Below are 24,636 nucleotides of genomic sequence, written 5' to 3'. Positions count from 1 at the left end.
TCTCTCTTCTCTGTGATGCCAAACATCTTGATCTTCCAAACATAGGCTATAGTCATAGTTACTGATAAATCCTGGCTTTTCTCTCAAAGATGCAAAAGCTCGTTGTCCTTTTGTGCTCCTTTTCATCAGTAATTAGAATTACATGATTGGTAAAAATCTCTAACATACTATTTTAATTACTTCTAAGATCCTGAAATCTTAGTTATGAGATTCTCAGTTACAAGGACAAAAAAATAAAGCTTATTAAGTTTTGGGTTTTTTTTTTTTGGAAAGTGCTTAAATTAATTGAATATGTCCAATCAACTTAAAAACAAAATCTCTGTCATAATAATATCCATTGGGACTTAGAAGTTACACAAACTAAGTAACTCATCAGAAATACTGAGAATATAGTGAACAGTAGCCTTGGTCCTGAGAGGGCACATACTATACTCTTTCTTTCATTCTTTTCATGAGAAGAGTTAGCCAAACTCTCAGTGGAACAAGGAACATATTTGATAACAGATATTAACCTAACATCAAGGAAATGAGAAGGTTAATCTTACAGGCTTGGATTTAGGATAATCCTGACAACAGTACATGAGAGCTGTCACGTTTAGTTCATTCAAACAAAATTTTAATTTTCTTTAAAGTTCCTTTCAGTTAGTGAAACCTTAGCTCTCGTGAAAGGAACTAGATCGACAGCCCCTGAGGACACTCTTTTGTATCACCAGCACAGCAGCGTACCTGCCAGCATCCCAGGTATAACAAGCCCAAGTCCCAGCCTGGAGGGGGCAGAGAGGTTGGTGTTTGGACCCACAGGGATTCCTTGCAATGAGCCTTGAGCAGCAGAGCCTGGCAGGTTACTTGAGTTGCTGCTCAAACAGAGCACATTTTTATATCCCATTAGAGCCCCCCTTCATAAGCACTTCCAGCCTTCTTTTTTGCTTCTCTATTGCTGTGAAAAGTAAAAACAGTCCTTTCCTAACAATATTGGTTGGATTTATCATATATACTCATCCCTCTTCTCTTTCAACATGTTCTTTCTGTATCTGATCCACTGTTATGGCTTAAATTACACCTGTGCATGTGTTGGTGGCAGCTGAAGCTCTCTCTGAAATTTCACTTCTCTCCTGGGCTGCAGGCCCAGACGTATAACGTACTCTGTGCCTCTCTCTAGAAGTCATTGTCTTCAGTGTTTATCAAGTGCCTGGGTTAGATGCTTTCTTAGACATCATCCCACATTATTCACATACACACAAGCCAAATATTTCTGTTAGAAGAGTCAGAAGAAATAACTACTCAGAAAAGGGAAAGAAATTCTAGGCTTTATATTCCATACTCAATAGAGTGGTCATTGTGACCCTCTAGGAACTGTGGTTAATGAAATAAAATTTATTCTTGTAGGAGTACTAACCACTGAATTTCCAAAAATTATTGTAAGCAGTTCTTTAAAATAGTTATTAAAATGAAGCTTAAAAGGACCAAAAAAGGTAAAAATATATTAGAAAATTGAGCTAGTAATTATAATTGAACATTAAGTTTATCTCAGTTTCCTGGTAGCCAAGGCAAAAAGGACAACATGAAAACTTTACTCTGTGACAAAAGGAAATGCATGAGTTTATCTGGAGAAATGCTCTGATTAGCAATTAATTCCAGGAGTCATTTTTAACATACATACTTGTAAAAGGGAAATTGCATAACAAAATGACCATTTTCAAGTGAAGGGTTATATAAGATCCATGAATGCTCTTATTATGATCAACTGTTTGGGCAATAAATGGAAATATATGAGATCATGTGTAGAATATCTTCTCTGGTGTTATATGTTAGGAGTAATTTCTCACATATACACTTTCTAAAATAAAAATTGTATAACGAATTGGATTACATTTGTAAATATAGGGTTGCAAAGAACACAGAAATGTTCACATTATGACCATTTGTCATGTTGACTTTTGACCAAAGTTGAAGATATAACATTATATTGTAGAGACATTTTCCTGAGAATTTAAGGTAATATAACCTAGAAGTATTTAGCTTTCTGGATAAATATTCTTGGTCTTATTAAGAACAGTAAAATGTTCATAGATAATTTTGTAAATCCAAAAGAAGGGGGAAACTACTAGGAAGGGGAGAATCCTTTGTCAGGAATTTCACCAAAAATGTCTACCTACAACTTCAAAATCAGCCTAAGATTTATGTTTTTATCCCATGATTTTTAAGAAAAAATGTTCAAACTATCATAAGTTTTTTTTTAAATCACCATTTTGGTAATTGATTTTATCAAATGCCATACCACTGTACTTTTCATCAATTATAAGATTCACATTTTTCACAATTTAAAATCTCCAATACTAAGATACTTCTTACAACCAATTTTAATTGGCAGCATTTTCTTTCTGTCTCAGAGATATATAAAATGTGTCATGATTTAATGGTTTCTTTTTTTTCCCTTTTTTGTTTAGTTGAAGTATAGTTGATTTACAATATTGTGTTAGTTTCTGGTGTCCAGCAAAGTGATTCAGTTATACATATATATATTCTTTTCCATTGTGGTTTATTATAGGACATTGAATATAGTTTCCTGTGCTATACAGTAGGGCCTTGTTATTTATCTATTTTATATATAGTAGTTTGTATCTGCTAATTCCAAATTCTTAATTTATCCCTCCCCACCCCCTTTCCTCTTTGGTAACCATAAGTTTGTTTTCTATGTCTCTGCGTCTGTTTCTGTTTTGTAAATAAGTTCATAGGTATCATATTTTAGATCCTGCATATAAGTGATATCATATGTTATTTGTCTTTCTCTTTAATCTCTAGGTCCATCCATGTTGCTACAAATGGTGATTTAATGGTTTCTTAAATTCAGCGAAATATACATATAATTGTATACTTCATACATATTTCTTACATTTTAGTTCAGTTTGCAACACAAAAAATCAGACTATATTGATTAAAAGAAAAAAAAAAACTAGATTCTGGCAACAAAAGGGTAGTGGAGATTACTTCTCCAAAATTGTTGACATGTTACTGGAAAGATAGAGAATCAACTCCTTAACTGAATCCATGTTGTAATAAACCCTAGTGACTTGATGGAAACAATTTTGCAAAATTTGCAGTAAGTATCATATAAATTTGTGTTTATCAAAAACACCCTCAAGTTTATTAGATGTTTGGCATTTTACCCATCTATTCCATGGACTCCATACGACTTCATAAAGTTCTCTAGATAATGTCATGCCAAGACCATGGAGATGACATTTTGATGTCAAAACAAAATAATATAGCAGAAACCTATAGAAACAATGTTGCAGTGACAAAATGAAATGTCATTGGAGGTCTGTTTTAGCATAATGTCAAAACAAAATGTCAGCCAAAATCCATGGAGACACTATTATGATATCAGAATCAAACAATATCAGTGCCAGTCTGTAGAGACATTACAATATGAGAAAAGACAAAACAGAATGATATCGTTGAGATCTGTGACTTCTGAGTCTCAATGTAGCTTTATGTCAGATAATTGGCTTGTGACAAACATGGGTTCAGTATATGTTTTCTGAATCCTTCTTTTGCAACTCAAGAAAATATCCCAAACTGGTTCTTTAGTATAAATGCCTGTGTTAGAAAATTGCTGATGTTTACATCTAAATCTGTGTCAAAGTCTGTATCTATGTTCTGGGCTTCTGTTGCTACCACACACATAATTAGTTCTATTTGGTCTTGGCTTAGCTTCCCTGCACACTAGTACTTGGACATCAGTTGATCGTAAAAATATGGGAAAGGTGGTGTTACAATCTGCTTGTAAGGGATCATACTGGGTTTTAGCAGATGCTTTGCTCCATTTCTTTCTCCTCTGTCCTAAGGTATAGCTGACACTACCCCTGCCTTGGGGAGCCTTCAGGCATCAAGGCTGGTTTTGAAATGTACATCTGAATTCCCATGACCTTTGCCCCTTCCACTTATGGTTCAGTAGCACCTTGGCTGGGTAGTTACTCTGTTTTCCAGCTCTTCAATATTAATTGAAAGATAAAAAATTTTTTGTTTATTGCAGAAAAACAAATCTTTAAAAAATCTGTAATCTTGCTAAATAAGGATTTTGTCCCAAAAGAAAGTTAAATTAGTAAAGTATCAGATTAAAGTCTTTGAACAATATTTTAGACACAGAGAAGTGAAAATTTCACCGTATGAATCACCTTATAAAGGTCAAAAGGGTTTTATCCACATTTTAAATGATTTGTGTCTGGAATTCAATATTACCAATTTTTTTTTTTTTTGGAAATTTGAAAATCCCTGAAACTGAGAAAAAGTCAAACTAGAGAAAAGAAGCTCTTCTATGAATACTGTGCCCAGAAAAGAAATTATATTTTTTCTCATTTTATTCAGCTAAAGTATAATTTAAAAATTTTTTAATATTTAAACAAAATGATACAATAAAGTCTTGATTAACTAGAAGCCAACCAAGCAAACCCACAATTAGCCAATGTGTTTGCAAATTGCACTTTTTAGGAGAAAGAGGTAGATGCCTACAGAAGTGCTACTCTTGGGAGTTTGTAAAAAAAAAAATTGTAAAAAAAAAGTGAAAGGGCTTTGGGATAATACCTATAGTCAGTAGAGTAACATTCAACTCAATTTCTTCCTTTTGTTTCCTACTCAGAGTAGTCAGTAATAAGAACTAAAGGTCAGGACTTCCCTGGTGGCACAGTTAAGAATCCGCCTGCTAATGCAGGGGACATGGGTTCAAGCCCTGGTCTGGGAAGATCCTATATGCTGCGGAGCAACTAAACCCGTGCGCCACAACTGCTGAACCTGTGCTCTAGAGCCCGAGAGCCACAACTACTGAACCCACATGTCACAACTACTGGAGCCTGTGTGCCTAGAGCCCATGCTCCACAAGAGAAGCCACTGCAATGAGAAGCCTGCGCACCGCAACGAAGAGTAGCCCCTGCTCACCTCAACTAGAGAAAGCCTGTGCACAGCAACAAAGACCCAACACAGCCAAAAATAAATAAGATAAATAAATTTATTAAAGAAAAAAAGAACTAAAGGTCATGAGAATCTTGAAACTTTTTAAAAAGTTAAATGATATTCATCATTCCTTCTTTCCAAGATGGAAGAGAATTTAGTGCTTTCTAGAAGGATTTTCAAACATGAGGATTGAAACAAACAAAAAGGGCTTTTGATAAACTTTTAGTTCTTCAGAGTATCAGTTGGTTTTTCTAAGACTATGATTGTTCGGGCTCTTATACTAGGTTTAATTTGCTTGTATTAATTCACATGTAGTAGCCACAAAACTATGCTATCTCCTGAAAAATGACATCAGCTTTGTGTGTGGTGGGGTCTCTGGAGTCTGGAACTGTATTCTCAAAGCACGCTCTATAGCTGAGGCAGGACTGTACTGTGGGAGAAGTCAGGACACATTCTTTATCATGAGCACAAGTGGAATGATTTTAAGAGATACAAATGGGAGCTGGTCACTATTTGGCAGGAGAATTAAGAGTGGAGGCCAGAAAATATTGAAGCAGAGAATTAATAATTATAAATCATAGCCACCACATTGACCAGTGGGGGTAAACTTGTGTAATAAACATAAAGCCAAGCTGTGAATTTCATCACATGTCAAAGAAGGAAAACTGTTTCGAGTATTAATGTCAGAATGTGCATTTGGGGGGAGAAAGTTTGGAGGACTTGGGTAAATCATTAAAATATGATTTACTTATATTTGGAGCTTTGTAGATTACATATGCAATGCTTTAAAAATTTAGTCTCGGGTTTCCCTGGTGGCGCAGTGGTTGAGAATCCGCCTGCCGATGCAGGGGACACCGGTTCGTGCCCCGGTCCGGGAAGATCCCACATGCAGCGGAGCGGCTAGGCCCGTGAGCCATGGCTGCTGAGCCTGCGCGTCCAGAGCCTGTGCTCCGCAATGGGAGAGGCCACAACAGTGAGAGGCCCGCGTACCACAAAAAAAAAAAAGCTGTAGAGAGGGAGAAAATATTTGCAAAAACCCCCACATATCTGATAAAAAAAAATACACAAAGAACGTTTAAAAAATCGTTTAAAACAATAAGAAAACCAACAATCTGATTTTTAAAAGGATCCAGGGCTTCCTTGTTGGCGTAGTGGTTAAGAATCTGCCTGCCAATGCAGGGGACACAGGTTCGAGCCCTGGTCCGGGAAGATCCCACGTGCTGCAGAGCAACTAAGCCTGTGTGCCACAACTACTGAGCATGTGCTCTAGAGCCCGCAAGCCACAACTACTGAGCCCGCTTGTCACAACTACTAAAGCCCACGTGCCTAGAGCCTGTGCTCTGCAACAAGAGAATCCACTGCAATGAAAAGCCCATGCAATGAAGAGTAGGCTCCACTCACTGCAACTGGAGAAAGCCTGCACGCAGCAACAAAGACCCAACACAGCCAAAAATAAATAAATTTTTAAATTAATTAATTAATTAATTTAAAAAGAGCCAAAGACCTTCACAGGCATCTCACCAAAAAAGATACAGAGATGGCTGATAAGCATCTGATAAGATGTTCCATACCATATGTCATCAGGGAAAAATGCACATTGTGAGATACCGCTACATACCTATTAGAATGGCTAAAATCCAAAACACCAACAATGCGGTGAAACCACTCTATTGTGATACTGTAATGATGGATCCGTGTCTTTATATATTTGTTCAAACCCATAGTATGTGCTGGTGAAGATGTGGAGCAACGGGAACTCATTCATTGTTGGTGGGATACAAAATGGTACCAGTACTTTGGAAGACTGTTTAGCAATTTCCTACAAAACTAAACATACTCTTACCATACAATCTGGCAATCGTGCTCCTTGGTATTTACCCCACAGAATCAAAAACTTACATCCACACAAAAACCTGCCCACAAATGTTTGTAGCAGCTTTATTCATACTTGCCAAAACTTGGAAGCCACCAAGATGTCCTTCAGTAGGTGAATGGATAAATAAGCTGTGATATATCCAGACAATGGAATATTATTCAGGGCTAAAAAGAAAGGAGCTTTCAAGCTATGAAAAGACATAGAGGAAACCTAAAGGTGTACTACTAAGTAAAAGAAGACAGTCTGAAAAGGCTACGTACTGTATTATTCCAACTTTATGACATTCTGGAAAAGGCAAAACTGTGGAGACATAAAGAGATCAGGGGTTGCCAGGGGAGGGGTGGTGGGAAGGGATGAATAGGCAGAGCATAGAGGACTTTTAGGGCAATGAAACTACTCTATATGATACTGCAGTGATGGATCCATGTCTTTATACATTTGTCCAAACCCATAGAATATGCAACACCAAGAGTGAACGCTACTGTGAACTGTGGACTTAGGGTGATAATTATGTGTTAGTGTAGATCCATGAGCTGTAACAAATACCCCACTTTGGTGGAGGATGTGGATAGTGGGGAAGGCCATGTCTGCGTGGGGGCAGGGTGTACATGGGACAGCTCTGTACCTGCCTCTCAATTTTGCTGTGAATTGAAAACTACTCTAAAAAATAAAGTCTTTTTTTAAAAAGGCTGTAGGGACAGGCTCTAAGAAAATGAAGCAAAAGAAAAACCATGAATGTCATAGAAGAAAGGAAATGTAACCATGATGCGCCACTTGAATTAGCAGTGAACAATATACGAATAATGTAAACACTAAAAAAAAAATCATTGAAAAGTTGTGCTAGAGCTCTACTGGGAGGAACTGGGAGTGGGAATTGGGGTTGCAGTGTGTAAGAGAGCTAATGTTTCACCAACCTTCAGAGGAAGTCAGCAGTGTTTTTTATTTTATTTTATTTTATTTTACTTTACTTTATTTACTTTGCTTTATTTTATTTTCTTCCAGTTCTGTTGAGATATAATTGACACACAGCACCATATAAGTTTAAGGTGTACAGCATAATGATTGGACTCACATACATCATGAAATGATCATCACAATAAGTTTAGTGAACACCCATCGTTTCATACTGATGCAAAGTAAAGAAATAGAAAAAAACAGATGTTTAAAACTAATGAATCATAAGATAGAAGTAAAAATGTATCATTCTGAAATATGTAGTTAAATACCAGAGATATTTGGCTAGATATGGATTATTGTTAAATCCCTAGCTTTTGTTTTGTGTAATGAGTCATACTGATAATATTGATAAATTTAAATAATATTGAGTCCAGTATTAAAAATCACTAAGTGAAAGAAAGTGAGTCATGCAGAAATCATCAAGAGTATATCACAACCTGGGAATGATGATCGATCTGTTCTGACTATCTCAGGCTGAGTTAAAAAGAAATATCATAGAAAACGGCTAAAAGCCTTAAAAAGTGGGGTTTTTTTTTGTGGGGGGGAAGGATTGGGTAGTCAGAGGGACAAGATGTGATGAAAAAGGAGATTCTTTTATTTTAAGCTTTTTCTTTAGCATCGTAACATATAAACTATACATAGGCGAGTATTACTGTGAAAAAATGTAATTTACAAAAGAATGATGTCTACCATTAATTCCAAACCAATATGGTCACACTTTTTGTGCTTTCTCATAATAATTCAGTTAAACCTAAATGAGAAGTTAAGTTGATTGACATTTCTGTCTCATTTATTTCCAGGTAAATAATTTGTAAATTAGGTCGTGGTCAAATTGTGAATAGAAGAAAAGCCTAAAAAATTATTAACTAATAATTATGAAATTAATTTAGAGCATAAATAGAAGTAAAAACATTAATTACCAGTCAAGAAAAATATTCTAATAATCTTTAAAATGTTTAAAAATAATAAATGCAGACTCTTTATTTGGGCCCATCCAATGTTGTTTTTTTAGAAAATGAATAAATTTATGTTTCAGCTTTTATTCTAGGCATCAAAAATGTTTGGGTTAGCCACTCATGAAACCTACAGGCACTATATCTCCTGTTACATTATTTTCCACTTTAAGTCATTTCAGAAAAGCCATATAGAATGTAACCATTATTTATAATTATGACATGAATATTAAGCACTGCACTGCATTGGAATTTTTATCCTAAAAAACCATAGCTTAGTTTTGTATAATATTTTGCAATTATGCTGTCATTAAAGACAGAGAATGCAAAAACACAAAAAATGTTAGCCTTAAATTCTATGTAATTATTTCATGATTAAAGAATTAAAATAATGGTTCTATAATTAGTTTCTATACTTGTATGATAAAACCTCTGTAATGTGAAAAAGAACATGATAATCGTTTTATTTTGTCATCAAAAACCATCAGTTTTGGTAATTTAATTTTCATTGTTTTTTTATTTCATATTTCCTTAATATATTCCTGATTTTCACTCTTCTTTTAGTTCTTCAGGGTTTTCACCTATAATATTAAGATCCATTTGCTCTTTATTCAGACACTCAAATGTATATTTTAGTTTAAAGCACAGACTTTAACTGTAGGTCACCACTGACTAACCTTTGTATCCCCAGTGGTTTTATTGAATGAATAGTATAATCCATAACCTCTCCTCAACTCTCTAACCCATTAGAATAACCTTCCATGTCCTTGCCGTTTAATAGACAGTTCAAGAAAAATCACACGATTTATGAAAAGTAAGTGCACTTTGGGTATTAACCCCAAATTATAACTGCTTCTTGCATTGTGCAAAGAAAAATGACATATGTGGTTTCTTATAGGCAGTAACATTTTATTTTCAAGAGTGCATTTAAATTCATAGGTATACCTGGAAAGCATTTTCTCTCCCATCATTTATTTGTTTAAAGCCACACAGAGTTGCCTGCTAGGAGGACTCATGCCTGCAGAACTCCACTTCTGTCCACGGCTCAGCCCCCATTTCTCACAGGGGCTTGTAGAAGTTCAATCTGGATTTCTCCACCATCCCTGGGGTTTTAGATTCTACCATTCACCCTCATAGTATTCAAAGACTGTCTGTTTAGAAAGGTTTATTAGAATACGATCTCTTTGATAGTTTTATGTTGATAGTTTTTGAAAGCTTGCTAAATAATATTACTTTTGTGCTGAGTTTTGCCATATGCCTCCCTGGAAGTGTGGCCTGAAGACTGATCAACCCTTTCTGGTAGAAACCAACTTGTATTATTTCTGTGAAATTTACTAGTTAGGAGGAGGCACCTCAGGCTCACAGTGGAATATCTTTTTTCATGTATTTATTGTTGAGTCCTGAAATTATGTATGTCTGTGCATGTGTGTGTTCTTTGTAGCTGGAGGAATTCCCCTCGAAAAAGTAAAGCTAAATTTTTCTCACTCCTGCCTGAGCCCAGTGACAGGCTAATAAGGAAGAATGATGATAGTAATAAAATGAGGCGAGGGGTACATTCCTGAGATTTTGCTGCTTATGAAATGATAGCCCTGTTACCGAATGACCACAGAGGGGGACTTGGAGTGAAACCCGGTCCCAAGTCTTTCTGATGGAGAGAGATGACCCTCCCTATGACTCATCACATCAGAAGCAAGTGCAGTATTAACAGCTTTGGTGACCACCTTTTCAACCCAGAGAACATAGCTGTACATTTTTAATTTGTTATGATTTATAACACTGAAATTGGTGTGAAATGGACCACAAATCATGGGTGTCAGAATCTGAAAATGAATTTTATCAGCTGAGGAAAGTGAGTGCCTCTGGGATTTGCATAAGTTTCTCATAATTCTTTTCATATTACAGATGATGAGTATAACTGAAAATAAACTGAAAATGACACGAAACTTCCTAAGTAGCTAATTTCACATGTACACATAAACATATATAAATATAGCCATTTAGCCTCACTTTAGACTTTCCCTATAATTCAAGGTGATTTGTACCTACCCATAGAAATATTTGTCTAAAATCCTTATAGTAAATATTAAGACCATGTGTTACATCTCACAAATATCTGGGATTATCTACAGAAAAATGCGAACGTTAAAACAAGGTATTCACCAACTTTATTTTTTCACTGTACAAACTTGGAAGAGAGAATTTATACCAATATAAAAATGCTAAGATTGAAGAAGGATCTATCCCCAAATTTCAGATGTTGTAAATACCTTTCAGCATCACAAAAGAGCTGCCCTTGTTAGAAACTAACTTTGCATGCATAATTAATTTGAGCACCACATTCCTCCTTCACAACCAGAAGAGAAATTGAATTCAGGTGTTTGGTGAACATATGGAGGATTTACTGAGAATTTATGACCTGTGGTTTGAGTGTAAAACCCCAAGATACTTGCTGATAAAACTTAATGAAGCTTGTGCAGAGGAGGTATTTTTATCTGTAGTTTGGTAATTGATACATTTCTTGGTTTAACCCTCCCACCCTTTCCCCCATTCCCCATAAATCTTCCAGTCTGAGGGGTAGAACCACAGCAGAAAGCCAGTCTTCTTAGCCTGGTCCCACTAATGCGTACCTAAGCTGAAGTTCAGAGTTGGCTTTGTCATGGCATTTTAGCCTGTTCCTTCCCTTTTAATTTAGAAATTTATGCCTCTTCGCCCGCACAGGTGACAGGAGGCAAACCATGGGCCATGGGAGGAAGTGCTTCCAGGTTCCTCTAAGAGAAGCAAAAGTTTTCAGAGGAGTGATACCACTTACTCTGCCTTAAGGAAGCAAAGATGAGGCACAATGGAGCCCGCTGTTAGAATTTAGGCAACAAATTCATTGCCATTTAGAGGCTTTTCTTTTTCCCCTAGAGGAAGCACACTTTGGGGGACAGAAACCCGCCACAAACACACCCTAGCACTCTCTCTCTGCTGCTCTGTCTGTCCCTAGGATTTCACAAAGAATGCTCTTGATTTTGAGTGCCAGGAAAGAGAACATATGACACGTGCTCCATTTTACCATACGGGGTGTAATGGGTTTAATGAGAAACCTGGGTTTGCTCACTAATTTACAGCAATTAAGAACTCAGTTCTGACATCTGTAGATTATTACTACTTGTCTGGCGATTACAAGATCAGGAATATTTTATGGAATTGCTAATCAGTGGAGAAAAATATCTTAGTGAGAAGAGCGTTGTTTACCTGCAGCCTCTGAATGGCGTTGGTTCCTGGTCCCTGAGCTAGCATCCCTTCTTGGTTCAGTAACATCACCCCCCCACCAACACTTTAGTCACCCCTGTTCAAGAACCTGTTTATATCCACTTTATCATGCTGACAATCTGTCTAGTTTGAAAGGATTACAACTCCGTACATCGACGCGTAACATCACAGTAAGACATTGCTTAATGATCTGAGACGCTTGTGGTCATTGCTGGCTGCCTGTTTCCAAAGCTATGTGACAGATCTGGCCTACATATGTTTTCTCCAGTGTCACTTTTTGCCTGCTCCAGTTCGGTTGTCTGTTTTAAGTGACATCCAGGAAATAGTTGAATTTTGGACTTGCCACTGGTACTAATAAAGGCACTAAAAGCTTTTCCGTTCCTAGGATGTAAGAAGAATGAATCAAGCGAGGGAGGGAAATACACTCTAATTTCTCTCCAATGAAAATGTTTCCAAAAATACGAGTAGTCTTGCAGGATAGGTTGTTCCCATACTGTGCTGGATCTTTAAGTCTTTCTGTCTCTGTAAATACCAAGAAAATCAATAAAAAGATAACATTTCCCTTAAGTAAGTCGACTAAAACCCAGAAACCTTGCACGAAGTTTGAGTTGTTAGCTAAAGACATCGTCAAGGCTTGGAGAAGTCAGAGGTCAGCAGAACAGGATCTGAGTATAAATGAATGGAGTCTTGGAAGCTTTAACTTACTATCACCTTTCTAAGTGTGGTGCTGGGATGCAAACCATAATGATGTTTCAGCATCCTGACTGTGGCATCCCAGGATCCGGAGAGGATAGGTCTTTGAAGTGCCGGCAGGTGGAGGAGAAAAAGTTCCTTCAGCAGAGAGGCTGGCACTTTTCCCATCTGGTGTGCCCGTGGAATACCTGGGGGGAGGTGATAGAAATATATCAACAGGAAAAAGCTTTGAGTGTGGAGCTGCTTTATTTCCACGGTCTCAGATACGATTTGGAAATCGGCTTTTGCATTTTTTTTTAATTGGGAAAAAGAATAATGTCCTTTTGCATCCCCAGTAATTGGATGCCAAGTACAGGTGTGAAATTCACTAGCATTTGGAATAGAATTTTGTACTTAGCCCAAAAAGTAAATTGCTAGGGCTGAGACGTATAGAGCAAACATGAAGCGGCCAAAGGTATGAGCTGATATGGTTAACCAAAATCTTTACTGTGTACCTATTCTTTTGCAAATTGGGGATTTGAAGGAGATCTGTTAGAAACTGAATCCTTGGCAAAGTAACTAAAACCCATTTTAACCAGGAATATCTCCTTGTGGGTTGTGTGTCGACCCAGATCCTAGCAGGTCACCAATTTCTGCCAGAAAGAGAAACTAGGATGAGTCCTTGAGTTTGGCTTTACCAAACCACCTGGTTGGTGGGTCTGTTCTCCCCACACTCGGGGAAAGCATTGTTGCTTTGGCCTTATGAGGGCTGATTTGCAGAGATCACAGAACCAGAGTGGGGCGTTTTGGTGAAGTGATGGGGAGGTTGACAAAAGGAGTTACCCTAAGCCATTGGGTAGATTTCCATGGGGTGTTCTTGGCTGTACACTGGTGTCTAGTGGAAAGTGCACTCCACTGGTTTCACGTGTTAAGATCTGGCAGTTACCATCTTTCAGTGACATCTTGTGCAATAGTATTTCCTTTGTGTAATTTTTCTAGGAGACCAGAACGTTGGAGTGATTTATCATATAAATGATAGTGGTAAAACTCATTCATCAAGTATGATTCCTCTCTGTTACTCTGCTCTTCTAACCAACAGGCTTTGCAACAGGCAATATTTATTAGGTTGCAACTGTGGACAAGGCATAGTTCTGTGAGCCCTTCCAGGCTACTTGATTTCATTTAATAGTGTACACGCCCTCACATTGTTTAAGGTGACGTGGTGGTGATAGTGGTGGTGTGTGTGTGCATGCTAAAGAGAGGAAGGTTTAGGGAGTTTAGGTGTTATCTTTCATTGTCATCAGAGGGAGACCTGCCATACAATCACATTGCAAACCCCTGTTTGCATCATATCCACTAACGTCATACCTGCCAAATCAAGTCACACAGCCAAGGCCATCATCAGTGGGTATCAGTTTTTGCTGCAGAGCAAGTGAACACAGACTTAGCTTCAAACAACACATGTTTATTGTATCAGTTTCTGTGGGTCTGGAGTCTGGCAAGGGCTTAGCGGAACCCCCCTGCTCGAGGTCTCATCCCGATGCAATCAAGGTATCAGCCAGGCTGGGTTCTCACTTGGAGGCTGTGCTAGGGAAGCCCCATTCCCTGCTCCTGGAGTTGTTGGCATTATTCTGTTCTTTGAAGCTGTAGGATTTGTGACAGCTTCTTTCTTCAAAGCCAGAAAGGGGAAAGATGGACTAGTAAGATGGACCCTGTGTTCTTATTTAACCACATACATATAGTCATACACATTTCTTGACCTTTGCCTCATTTTACTGGATAGAAGCAAGTCACAGGCCCTGCCCACACTCATGTGTTTGGGTTGCACAAAGGTTGGGATCCCAGAGGCAGGGATCATGGGACACCTGAAAGTCTGTCCATCATAAATATTTGCTAACAATTTACCTGCCACAGGGATGTGACGTACAAAAAATATATATATATAAATATATATATATATATATATATATATATATATATGTATGTATATAACGTGATTATAATGAAGGCCTAAACTTAAGGAAGAGAAACACACACCCATCTAAGTACCAAACACTGTACAACAGTATTTGGGTCAGAGGACAAGGATTATTGAGGAATTGAAAGGAAAAAATGAACATGGGCTGCAGTAGTTAGGAAAGGCTTCAAGGAGGTGGAATTTGATTTCTTTGACTTCCTGGTAGAATTGGAAAGATGGAAAGGAAAAGAAAGGGTATTACAGAAAGAAAGATACGAGCAAATTTATCTCCTCTCTTCCTTGGGAGTGTCTCTTCTCTTGTACTAGAGTCTAGAATCATCTCCCCCTTCTGAGCCCATGGATCCATCCCCTCCCTCCGTCTTCCTCCTCTCTTCGCTTTCCCTCTCTCCTTCCTTCTATAGGAAGGAAAGTGTGTACCAAGATGGTATGTCCTTGTTCAGAGCAATGAGTGGTTATTCTCCCTTCCATTGGATTCTGGGTCTTAAGGCTATGCCCTCTATTCCAGTTTTCTGGATTTCCCTTGCATAATTAAACATGCAAATGTTAAAGTATTTTTAGTCCATAAAGAATTCATCAGTCACGTCACAAACACCTCTCTCTCAGCATATGATGGTCTGAAAGATAGGTCAGAACTCAAGCCTGCAGGCCAGGGTGCCCAGTGTTAGATCAGGAGCAGAGGCAAGGCTGCATGGACAATGCCCAGTGGTCTTTTTTTAAAAAATATTTGCTTCTTGGGCCTGTTAGTAGGGGTCCACTAGCCTTATCTCGGTGCAGTGAAAGTAAATAACCTAGAAAAGCAACATATAAAATAGGCAGCATCTGTAGAATATAAAGTAGAGCTTACAAGCTAGCAGGCAACAGACATTTTTTTGGTCTCATCTAGGATTGAAAAATTAAAATAAGCCAACATTTAAAATTAGAAGGTAGGGGGCTTCCCTGGTGGCGCAGTGGTTGAGAGTCCGCCTGTCGATGCAGGGGACGCAGGTTCGTGCCCCGGTCCAGGAGGATCCCACATGCCCCGGAGTGGCAGGGCCCATGAGCCATGGCCACTGGGCCTGCACGTCGGGAGCCTGTGCTCCGCAACGGGAGAGGCCACAGCAGTGAGAGGCCCGCGTACCACACACACACAAAAAAAATTAGAAGGTACGGTGGGGACTATAATTCTGACTTCTCTCAGAAAAGTTAGAAGGCAACATCAGACCCATATCCTTTCAGGGCAATAATCTCCTGGAACCAAGTAAGGGCCTCCCTTTCTAGACCAAGCATATTTCTCCCAGTTGTCACAGAACATACTTTGTGCTTCCAGCGCAGTGGGTCTCCACTCTTTAGTTAATTGCCCCGCAGGCATTGGAATTTGTCCCAACTATGAAGCCTGCAGGCCTTGTTTTCAAAGTGTTGTCCATAGAGCACTTGCAGTGCTTTCAAATGCATGCAGATTCCTGGGCCCTGCACTAGCCGGGCTGACTCAGAATATCTCAAGATGAGTCTCAACCAGCATTTTTTAAAAAGCACTCTGGATGATGAGATTCATACACAAGACGTGTCTAGTGGTGAGACCCACGATTCTGAAGTTTCTTTCCTCATTCAGTGCACCTGTGCAGCACAGATGCAGGGCAGGCTCGGATGCTTATCTACAAACAGGATTGTGGCTGCAGTTAGCATGGATTGGTGTTTTCTCAGCTACTTTTGCTTGTGAAGCACATCGCAGGAGTCCAATCTGAAGGTTTTAATACTTAGTACTCTGTGTGATCTACCTCTGATAGGAGAGAGTACATTCTCACGGTAATTGGATGGGAAAGATTTAGGTTCCGTCTAAATCAGGGTTAGGTTGTACATGTGTGTTAGGGATCTCCATAGTGTGTGATCCAATGTACGCTTTCTTGACCCTGTCAGAAAAAGTCCCAGATCATTACGGGACCAAAACCCTCTTCATTTAGTTTAAAATACACACACACGAGTGTGTGCACGTGTATAAACACCAATGTGTAAGAAAGGCTAAATGCTAATGTTGGACATAAACCGTGTAGATTTTTTTTACCCAAAAAGCATCTCTGTCATTCCCATCCTCATCCCTCCTTTCTGTACACTGTTGGTAAATTATGATTTACTGACTCATTAAGAGTTTTATTGTCTCATTCACCCATCTGATCAACTTAGGTGATATCTTTATTATATTCCTCACCAAAAAAATAATAATAATAATGAGCAACTTTAAGTTGGCAGTGAACCCAAATATAAGTTGATTGGGGTCTGCAGGCATTCGTCACGAATGCTAATGAATATTTCAAATTTCCTTTGGCCTTCTTGGCAGAAGAGGTAACCAAGAGCTTTAGAAATCCAGATGTGAGTTATTGGCCCTTAGAGCCTGGCCTGAGAGGCAGAACTAAGCAGTTGCAGTGGTTCCATCTCTAGAAGCCAGGGTTTCACCTGCAGACTTCCAGCTGTTATTCCCCAAGGATGCTTGATGGGCTTCCAGTCTTTGGAAATCTCCATCCATCAGAAAACCACTGCAGCCTTCAACCCTCGGGTGCTTGCTAGTCTTAGACAGGTCAGTCTGCTTCCTCTAGAGCATAAGAAGAAAGGAAGCAGGGAAAAGAGAGTGAAACAGTGGTCTCGCCAGCTGCTCAGATTTGGAAGTAAGGTCAGAAGTGACTTCCAGAACTTGTCTTGTCCTATGAAAAGCATGAAGGTCACCAGAACTTAAAATTAAGGACCTGGGTCCACTTCCCTTGTTGTGAGACTGAGAATGTAAATTGGTACAGCCACTATGGAGAACAGTATGGAGGTTCCTTAAAAAACTAAAAATAGAATTACCATATGATACAGCAATCCCACTCCTGGACATATATCTAGAGAAAAACATGGTTCAAAAGGATACATGCACCCCAATATTCATTGCAGCACTGTTTACAATAGGCAAGACATGGAAGCAGCCTAAATATCCATTGACAGATGAATGAATAAAGATGTGGTACATATGTACAATGGTATATCACTCAGCCATCAAAAAGAATGCAATAATGCCATTTGCAGTAACATGGATGGACCTGGAGATTACCATACTGAGTGAAGTCAGACAGAGAAAGACAAATATCCTATGATATCGCTTATATGCGGAATCTAAAAAAATTTTATTTCATGATGCAAAAACTTATTTACAAAACAGAAACAGACTTACAGACTTAGAGAACGAATTTACAATTACCAAGGGGGAAAGGTGGGGGGGAGGAATAGATTGGGAATTTTGGATTGACATGTACACACTGCTATATTTAAAATAGATAACCAACAAGGACCTACTGTATAGCACAGGCAACTCTGCTCAGTGTTCTGTAATAACCTAAATGGGAAAAGAATGTGAAAAAAATAGATACAAGTATACGTATAACCAAATCACTTTTTTGGGAGACTGCGCATTCAGGTAATCACAAATAGTAAGAAGAGGTCCGTTTTCACCAACGGTTTGGACTTCATGGACCTAATAATTATGTGATTAAAACTGTCTGTGCTACATGAAAATAATAGGGAAATATTTCTACTAAGACCTGTAAAATATTTCACCATGCAAGCCTCCTACAATCCCCCTATTAAAAGCTGTGAAGTATGCAGGGGACAAAAGAGTCACAGCTGGAAAGAGGGCAGTGAGGTGAATGAATGTTCGCTTTCCTAGCCTTTGTCTTATGAATCTATCCACGTACCTACACCATCACAGGTTCACATGGAGGGTGAGGAATTCTGTGGATTGGGCGTTCCATCTGGAAAACGTATCCGCTGGGGCAAGATAAGATGCTGTATATATGATTTAAAAACCAGTAGGAATAACACCCTGCTAGGCTCAGGAGTGTGGAGGGGAAGTTTAAAGTGGTACCCACATGTAGACAGAAGCTTCATGTTGTCAACTAGCACATTTTACAGATTAACTTTGCATGTTCTCTGGCTGATCAGTTCCAAAGATCTATCAGAAGAGGAACACAAGTTTTCATTGACTGGGAAAATCATCAAATTGAATGTATCGACAGGATATTCCAGAAGCTCTCATGAAATTGATAGAAACATAAGGGTGACAGGAACCCACCGAGGAGTTGAAGTGATGAAAGACAATCCCCTATTCTTAGAAGATGTCCATGTTATAGTCCTGGATGTGATCATTTTCAATTTGAGATTTTCAAACGCTTGGAATTCTTGAAAATATGTGAAATTATACAAAGACATGTTAGTTTGAGAATTTTATAGGCTCTCCTCTGACAGACTTTCTCTTTCCAGGCCACCTCTCACGAATGACATTACCCAGGGGGCTGTGCAGCCAAAGGAACTCAGATCCACTCTGAGTCATCAGGGCAACATGTCTTCAATGAAGGGACCCATCCTCCTATTGGCTGACAGCTTCCCATTCTGCCAGCAGCTTGGAGGGGTATATGTGATAAATATAAGACTTGGTTCTTGTCCTCAGGAAGTCTGAAGTTTTGTTGGAAAACTATATACCTAATGTGCTTGAATAGCTGTCCGGATTGGATGTAATTTTGTGCTTAGGGAATGGAATCCACCAAAAGTGCTGTGAGATTTAAGATTGATTTTGGTTATACCTATTACTCTTGCAAAGTACTGTTTTAAATATGTATGTAATTTAATAGGGGAGGGACTTTGGTGTCTGCTGTGTGTTTTACTAAATGAAACAACAGGGTATAGTGAGATGAGGCTGGGTTAGTGGCCAGAAAATTCTGGATTCTAGTCTCACATTCCCCACTGGCTAGAGAAAGACTGGAGACTTCAAACAAGTTACTTATCTTCTCTGAATGGCAGTTTCTACCTTTGTGTGTGTGTGTGTGTGTGTGTGTGTGTGTGTGTTTGTGAAATACTACCTTCTGCACCTATCTTATAAGCTTTCTGTGAGGATAAAACAGAATTCAAAACTATAAAAAAGAAGGCAAAATTATTAGGAACTCATTGGTTCAATCAAACTATCACCTGAGGTTATTTTTTAAATGCTTTTCATGTATACTGTGAGTGTTGGATTTTGTGTACAGATGTGGGAAAACTCATAAATAAGAACTTCATATAATGGCATTATGAAAGTAATACTGCATGTTTGAGTCTATATTGTATGGTGTTGTCTCACTTGATTGTTACAACTATTATATTTAGAGCAAAAAGGATTCTTATGTGCACTTCCTATATATATATATAAAGAAGCCGCAGCCCAGAGACATTAAGTGTCTTACTTTAAGAAGGTGGAGAAGCTAGGACTGGACCCCGGTATTTCTGACTTTTCATGCAATGTCCTTTCCAAAAAATTTTTGCTGCCAACACCTTGCCAGATTACCGAGAGGAAATGAGGCTTTTAAAGAGCTGCGTAAAAAAGGAATGTCTAAAAATACCACTTGCCCTCTTGAATATCTAAAATCACCCCAGTAAGTCTTAATCATGAGAACAAAATGAAAACATATTTCAAATGCCTAGATATTGTCTTAAAATTTCACTTCCTCTCAAACAGCACCATTTCACAGCAAGCTGCCATTTTTTTCCTAGCAACTGCCATCCACAGATTGTATTTCTGAAGGGTGTTCACTGTTGCCTGTTTTGTCTTTTAGCAACAGATCAACTCCTAGCAACCATGATCGGATACAGCGTCTCCGGCAAGAATTTCAGCAAGCAAAGCAGGATGAAGATGTGGAAGATCGGCGACGTACCTATAGCTTTGAACAACCCTGGGTGAGTGTTTGGTGCCTTGGCACAGTTGTAGGAAGTCCTGCAACTTCCCTGCAGTAAAAGCCACTAAGCTGTGACCTCAGACCTTTATGAAACAAGACAAGATGGAACCAAATTCCTTTGACCTTTAGCATACTGACCTTTTCCTCATTTCCGTCTGGGTTTCATCACTGCTAATTTCATTTTATATCTTGTTGCACCATCTGTCCGTTGCAGAATAGGTTTCATTTGCCTGATGACAGAGCAGGAGTATTCTGACTCTCAACTATGCATTTTTTAAAGTTTAGTTAAGTATTTTTCTATATACATTTTTCTGAGAGTCAGAGCCTGAATAAATCAGTTCAACACGTCTATGGTGTATCTGCTCTACGCAAAGTACAGTATTTAGAGATTCTTGATTCTCCCCCGTCTCCTGTGTGCATGTGTTGAGCCCCTGCCAGGTCTCTGCCTCTAGCCCATCTCCAATCCTCCCTCCCATCGCCGCCAGAGGGACCCTTCTACAGCAGCGCTCTGAATGGCTTCTCAATGCCCCCAAGATAAGTCCAGATTCCACAGTGTGGCGGGCTAATTAATCCTCCCAATCCAGCCCCAAACTTGGGCTCTGATCTTGTGTTTTGCCTTAGAGATGATGTCACTTCTGGGAATGGGAGGCATTGGAGCAGATTTGGGGGTTCAATATGATGGGAATTGTGAAGGCTTTCTTTGGAAACCTGAGAGAGTCAACTAGAGATGAGTAAATAAGCTGCCTGAGGCAGGAAAATCTAACTGAGGGTATTAGTAAGTCCAGTCAACATGATAGTGTGACCATAGCCAATAATGCTTTGAGGACAGGGAATAGAAAAATAATTTTTTTAATTAATTAACTTATTTATTTTTGGCTGTGTTGGGTCTTCACTGCTGCACGCAGGCTTTCTCTAGTTGCGGCGAGCGGGGGCTCCTCTTCGTTGCAGTGCGCGGGCTTCTCATTGCGGTGGCTTCTCTTGTTGCGGAACACGGGCTCTAGGCGCGCGGGCTTCAGTAGTTGTAGCATGCGGGCTCAGTAGTTGTGGCGCACGGGCTTAGTTGCTCTGGGCATGTGGGATCTTCCCGGACCAGAGCTTGAACCTGTGTCCCCTGCATTGGCAGGTGGATTCTTAACCACTGCGCCACCAAGGGAAGTCCCAGAAAATAATTTTTTAAAAAAATTTATCTTATTGAAGAATAGTTGATTTACAATGTTGTGTTTATTTCTGCTATACAGCAAATCGATTCAGTTACACATATATATATTTTTTTCATATTCTTTTCCATTATGGTTTATCACAGGATATTGAATAGAGTTGTAGGGCCTTGTTGTTTAGAAAAATAATTTTTTAGTTGAATTCTGTGATGAGGATTGGCAAGACAGACATGGCAGAAAGTCAAGGAAGGCAAGCCTGGTGAGGATACTGGTAAAGCACTGCCCCGTGTGGGCAGGGTGGTCAGTACAGCTCAGGGATGAACAGTATTCCCCACAGGGATGAACCGGTGGTCAGCACCGCTCTGATAGCCTGGGAGGCTGCTGGGAGTGGAGCTGGGGGTGCCAGCAGTCTAGGGTTATAAAGCTTAGGAGGCTGCGGTCAAGAGGGTATGTTTGGAGTCCAGGAAAATCTGGATGATGTTGGGATCAAAGGTGTCCCGTCCATGCATGGGAGTTCCTGAAGTGGAGGAGTGATTAGGGCCCAAAACGTGTATTGAGTTCAGTTCAACGTGTTGGGGATATGATCACACTCGATATGTGGGAGAGTAGGGGCGGACGAAGAATGGTGTGAGAAAAGGCTGACATAGACCCGAGTGTGGTTAGATTGTAGGGAAGGAGAGATGAAGGTGGGAAGGTTCTAGGAGCTTTCAATGCTAGACTGAAAGTCTGAACAAAAATGGTGTCAGGACAGAATGCCGGCCCACTAGCCAGGTTAGAAAAAATAATTTTAAATTTTTTCTCCAGGCCTCAGTTTTCTTACTTGTAAACCAAGGGGGTTAGAGTAGCTGATTGTCAGTTACTAAACCTTTTGTTAGAATGAACATTTAAGAGGAAGCTGGGGGTAGAGAGTAAAGCAGATGTCAGCAGAGCTCCTTGGGTTGAATACAGAGGCTGCTGCCGTGGGTCCGAGCTTCTCCAAGTGTAGTCCACGGACCAGCACCTTCAGCTTCTCCTGGGAGCTTGTCACACGTGCACGTTCCTGGGCCCTGCCTCGGACTTACTGGATCTGAACCTCTGTGGGTGGGGGCCCAGGAATCTGTATTTTAATAAGCCCTCCACATCCCCTCGAAGGATGGTCAGCTCTGGGAGGCATTGCTCCAGAGTTTAGATCGTCGCTGAGGTCCTGTTTGGTCCTAAAATCCAGCACTCTCAGTACACACTCCACACAAAGCCAGAAAAGGTTCTGATCTGGGGTTTGGTGATCAAGTTGGAGTTTGTGGAAGGTTCATTTTGCAAATGAAAGAAGAAGGAAAAATTGGAGAAGCCGTCCCAGTTTGAAGGACCTCACCTTGGTTCAAGTGAGGAAGATGGGACCTTAGAACAGGCAATATGAGACCAGCATCCCGGAGGAAAAACTCAGGAAATCAATCGTAGCTGACTTTGGGAGGTTATAAAACATGTGCAACAGATTTAATACGTATGAAAATCTCATTGTCCTCTGCAACAATATCACTATTAATAATATTTAGTTTATTTTTCTAGATGATCAAGGAAACTGAGTTATTCCCGTGTAGCAACAGGATGGAATTATGTTCATCTACTTCTGTTGTTTGGCTGAATGACTCAACCTAGTCCTGCTAGGTTTCCTAAAGCAGGCTTCTTTTGTGTTGCGGGGTAAACATCCTTAACTGTGTGTATTTGCACAAAGGCGCTGAAAGGAAGAAAGAGGCCAGTGGCAACCTGAAGGGATAAATAGCCGCTGCATATGGAAATGGTTCTCACACCCGTAACTCTAGCAGCCCAGGCCCTCCAAGGGCTTTTCACTCCCCGTCCAGCCCAGGAGGGGCAGTGTCGTGCCATTTTACTTTACCAGGGAAAGTGGATTATCCAACCAGCATGTTTTAGTCCGTAATGAATCATTTAACTCACCAAATTTCTTGAGTGTTGATTATGTTCTGTTATTGTGTTTGGTTCTGGAAAACAAAGAAAGAATGCCCTTAGGATCCTACAGTGGAGCTGATACAAAGGAAAGGCATGCTTTTACAATCTTGAGAGGGGGATGCAGGGACTGTTGAACACAGAGAAACCACACCCAAATTGATTGTGGGTGGGCACAAAAAAGCTTGAAAGAACACCTCTTTGAAGTTGGAAAATATTTTAAATATATAACTTTGAGAAACAGAGGAATCTATCTTTGGGAACTAAAATTAATTGGAATTATTTCTGGTTAGTTATCTACATACAAGATCTCCAGGTTTGTTGGAGGCTAAATGAGCATTTCCTCCTTCTTAGCTCTAGCAGTTTTGTGCTAGGAGATGTGGCAACCATTTGGTATCCATTAGGTTTCTTTATAAGTTTTTTTTCATGCGGGGCATGAATATTTTGGTACATGTTTCTATGTTATCTGCTTAATATGAGCAATCATGTTGGGAAAAAAATGTTTGAGAATGTCTTGTACGTTAGGAAACTCGACTACTGAAGGTCATAGGCCAAATTATTGTATATCAAAATGCTGTAGCAACTTCAGATGGACAACTTGGCTTGTATGATCATTTCCTGTGATGATTGAGCGGGGAATTATTTGGATGACAGGCTGATTACCTTGGGAATGGAATAATTTCCTAAATTGTGGGTCAGAAGTTGACCTTCTCCATTTATTTATTTATTCATTCATTCATTTATCAAACAATTGGTATCTTGCTGTGTACTCTCCATTCTACAGATCGTGTAAATGAGTGTAAAGTGACTGTAATTCTACTCAGTGTATTAATTTTCATACAGATTCTCATTGTTGCCTTATGAAGAGCGGCTCAGTTGTTCAAAATGTAACGTAGCCTATAGTTTTTATTATCTGTTTTACAAAATGAGCTTTGAATATCTTGGTATCTTGATTCTTTTCCCGTATGTATTCCGACCTTGAAAGATAACTGTGTTTGGAAAGGATGAGGCCATGATCTCACCCACTGGAATTATTTGTAATCACTTTAGTGTTAAGGAACCACAAGCCCATCTTCAAGCTGTGTGTACAGCTTAGACCATATTCATTGAAACTGTCCCGCTTGTCAGAAATGCCCACACATGAAGTGCAGTGAGATGTATCATTGAAAAATATCCAAGCCAATGGCTTTAC

General features: G+C 39.4%; 1 protein-coding gene across 12 annotated transcripts in view; it reads left to right on the top strand.

Annotated features, from left to right (window-relative positions):
* Nucleotides 1–24,636, top strand: part of PARD3 (par-3 family cell polarity regulator) — a 629,043-nt gene that overhangs the window by 589,224 nt on the left and 15,183 nt on the right. For all 12 annotated transcript variants that reach the window (XM_081228686.1, XM_081228701.1, XM_081228699.1 and 9 more), the window contains one exon: nt 20,230–20,350. In XM_081228686.1, coding sequence (XP_081084812.1) covers nt 20,230–20,350 — 121 coding nt within the window. The remainder of the gene's footprint in view (nt 1–20,229; nt 20,351–24,636) is intronic.

This window comes from Mesoplodon bidens (genome assembly GCF_964165515.1).
Source record: "Mesoplodon bidens genome assembly, chromosome: 3".
In the NCBI taxonomy this organism is placed as follows: domain Eukaryota; kingdom Metazoa; phylum Chordata; class Mammalia; order Artiodactyla; family Ziphiidae; genus Mesoplodon; species Mesoplodon bidens.
The sequence above is the reverse complement of the archived record's forward strand: the minus strand, read 5'-3'. Positions and strand labels throughout refer to the sequence as shown.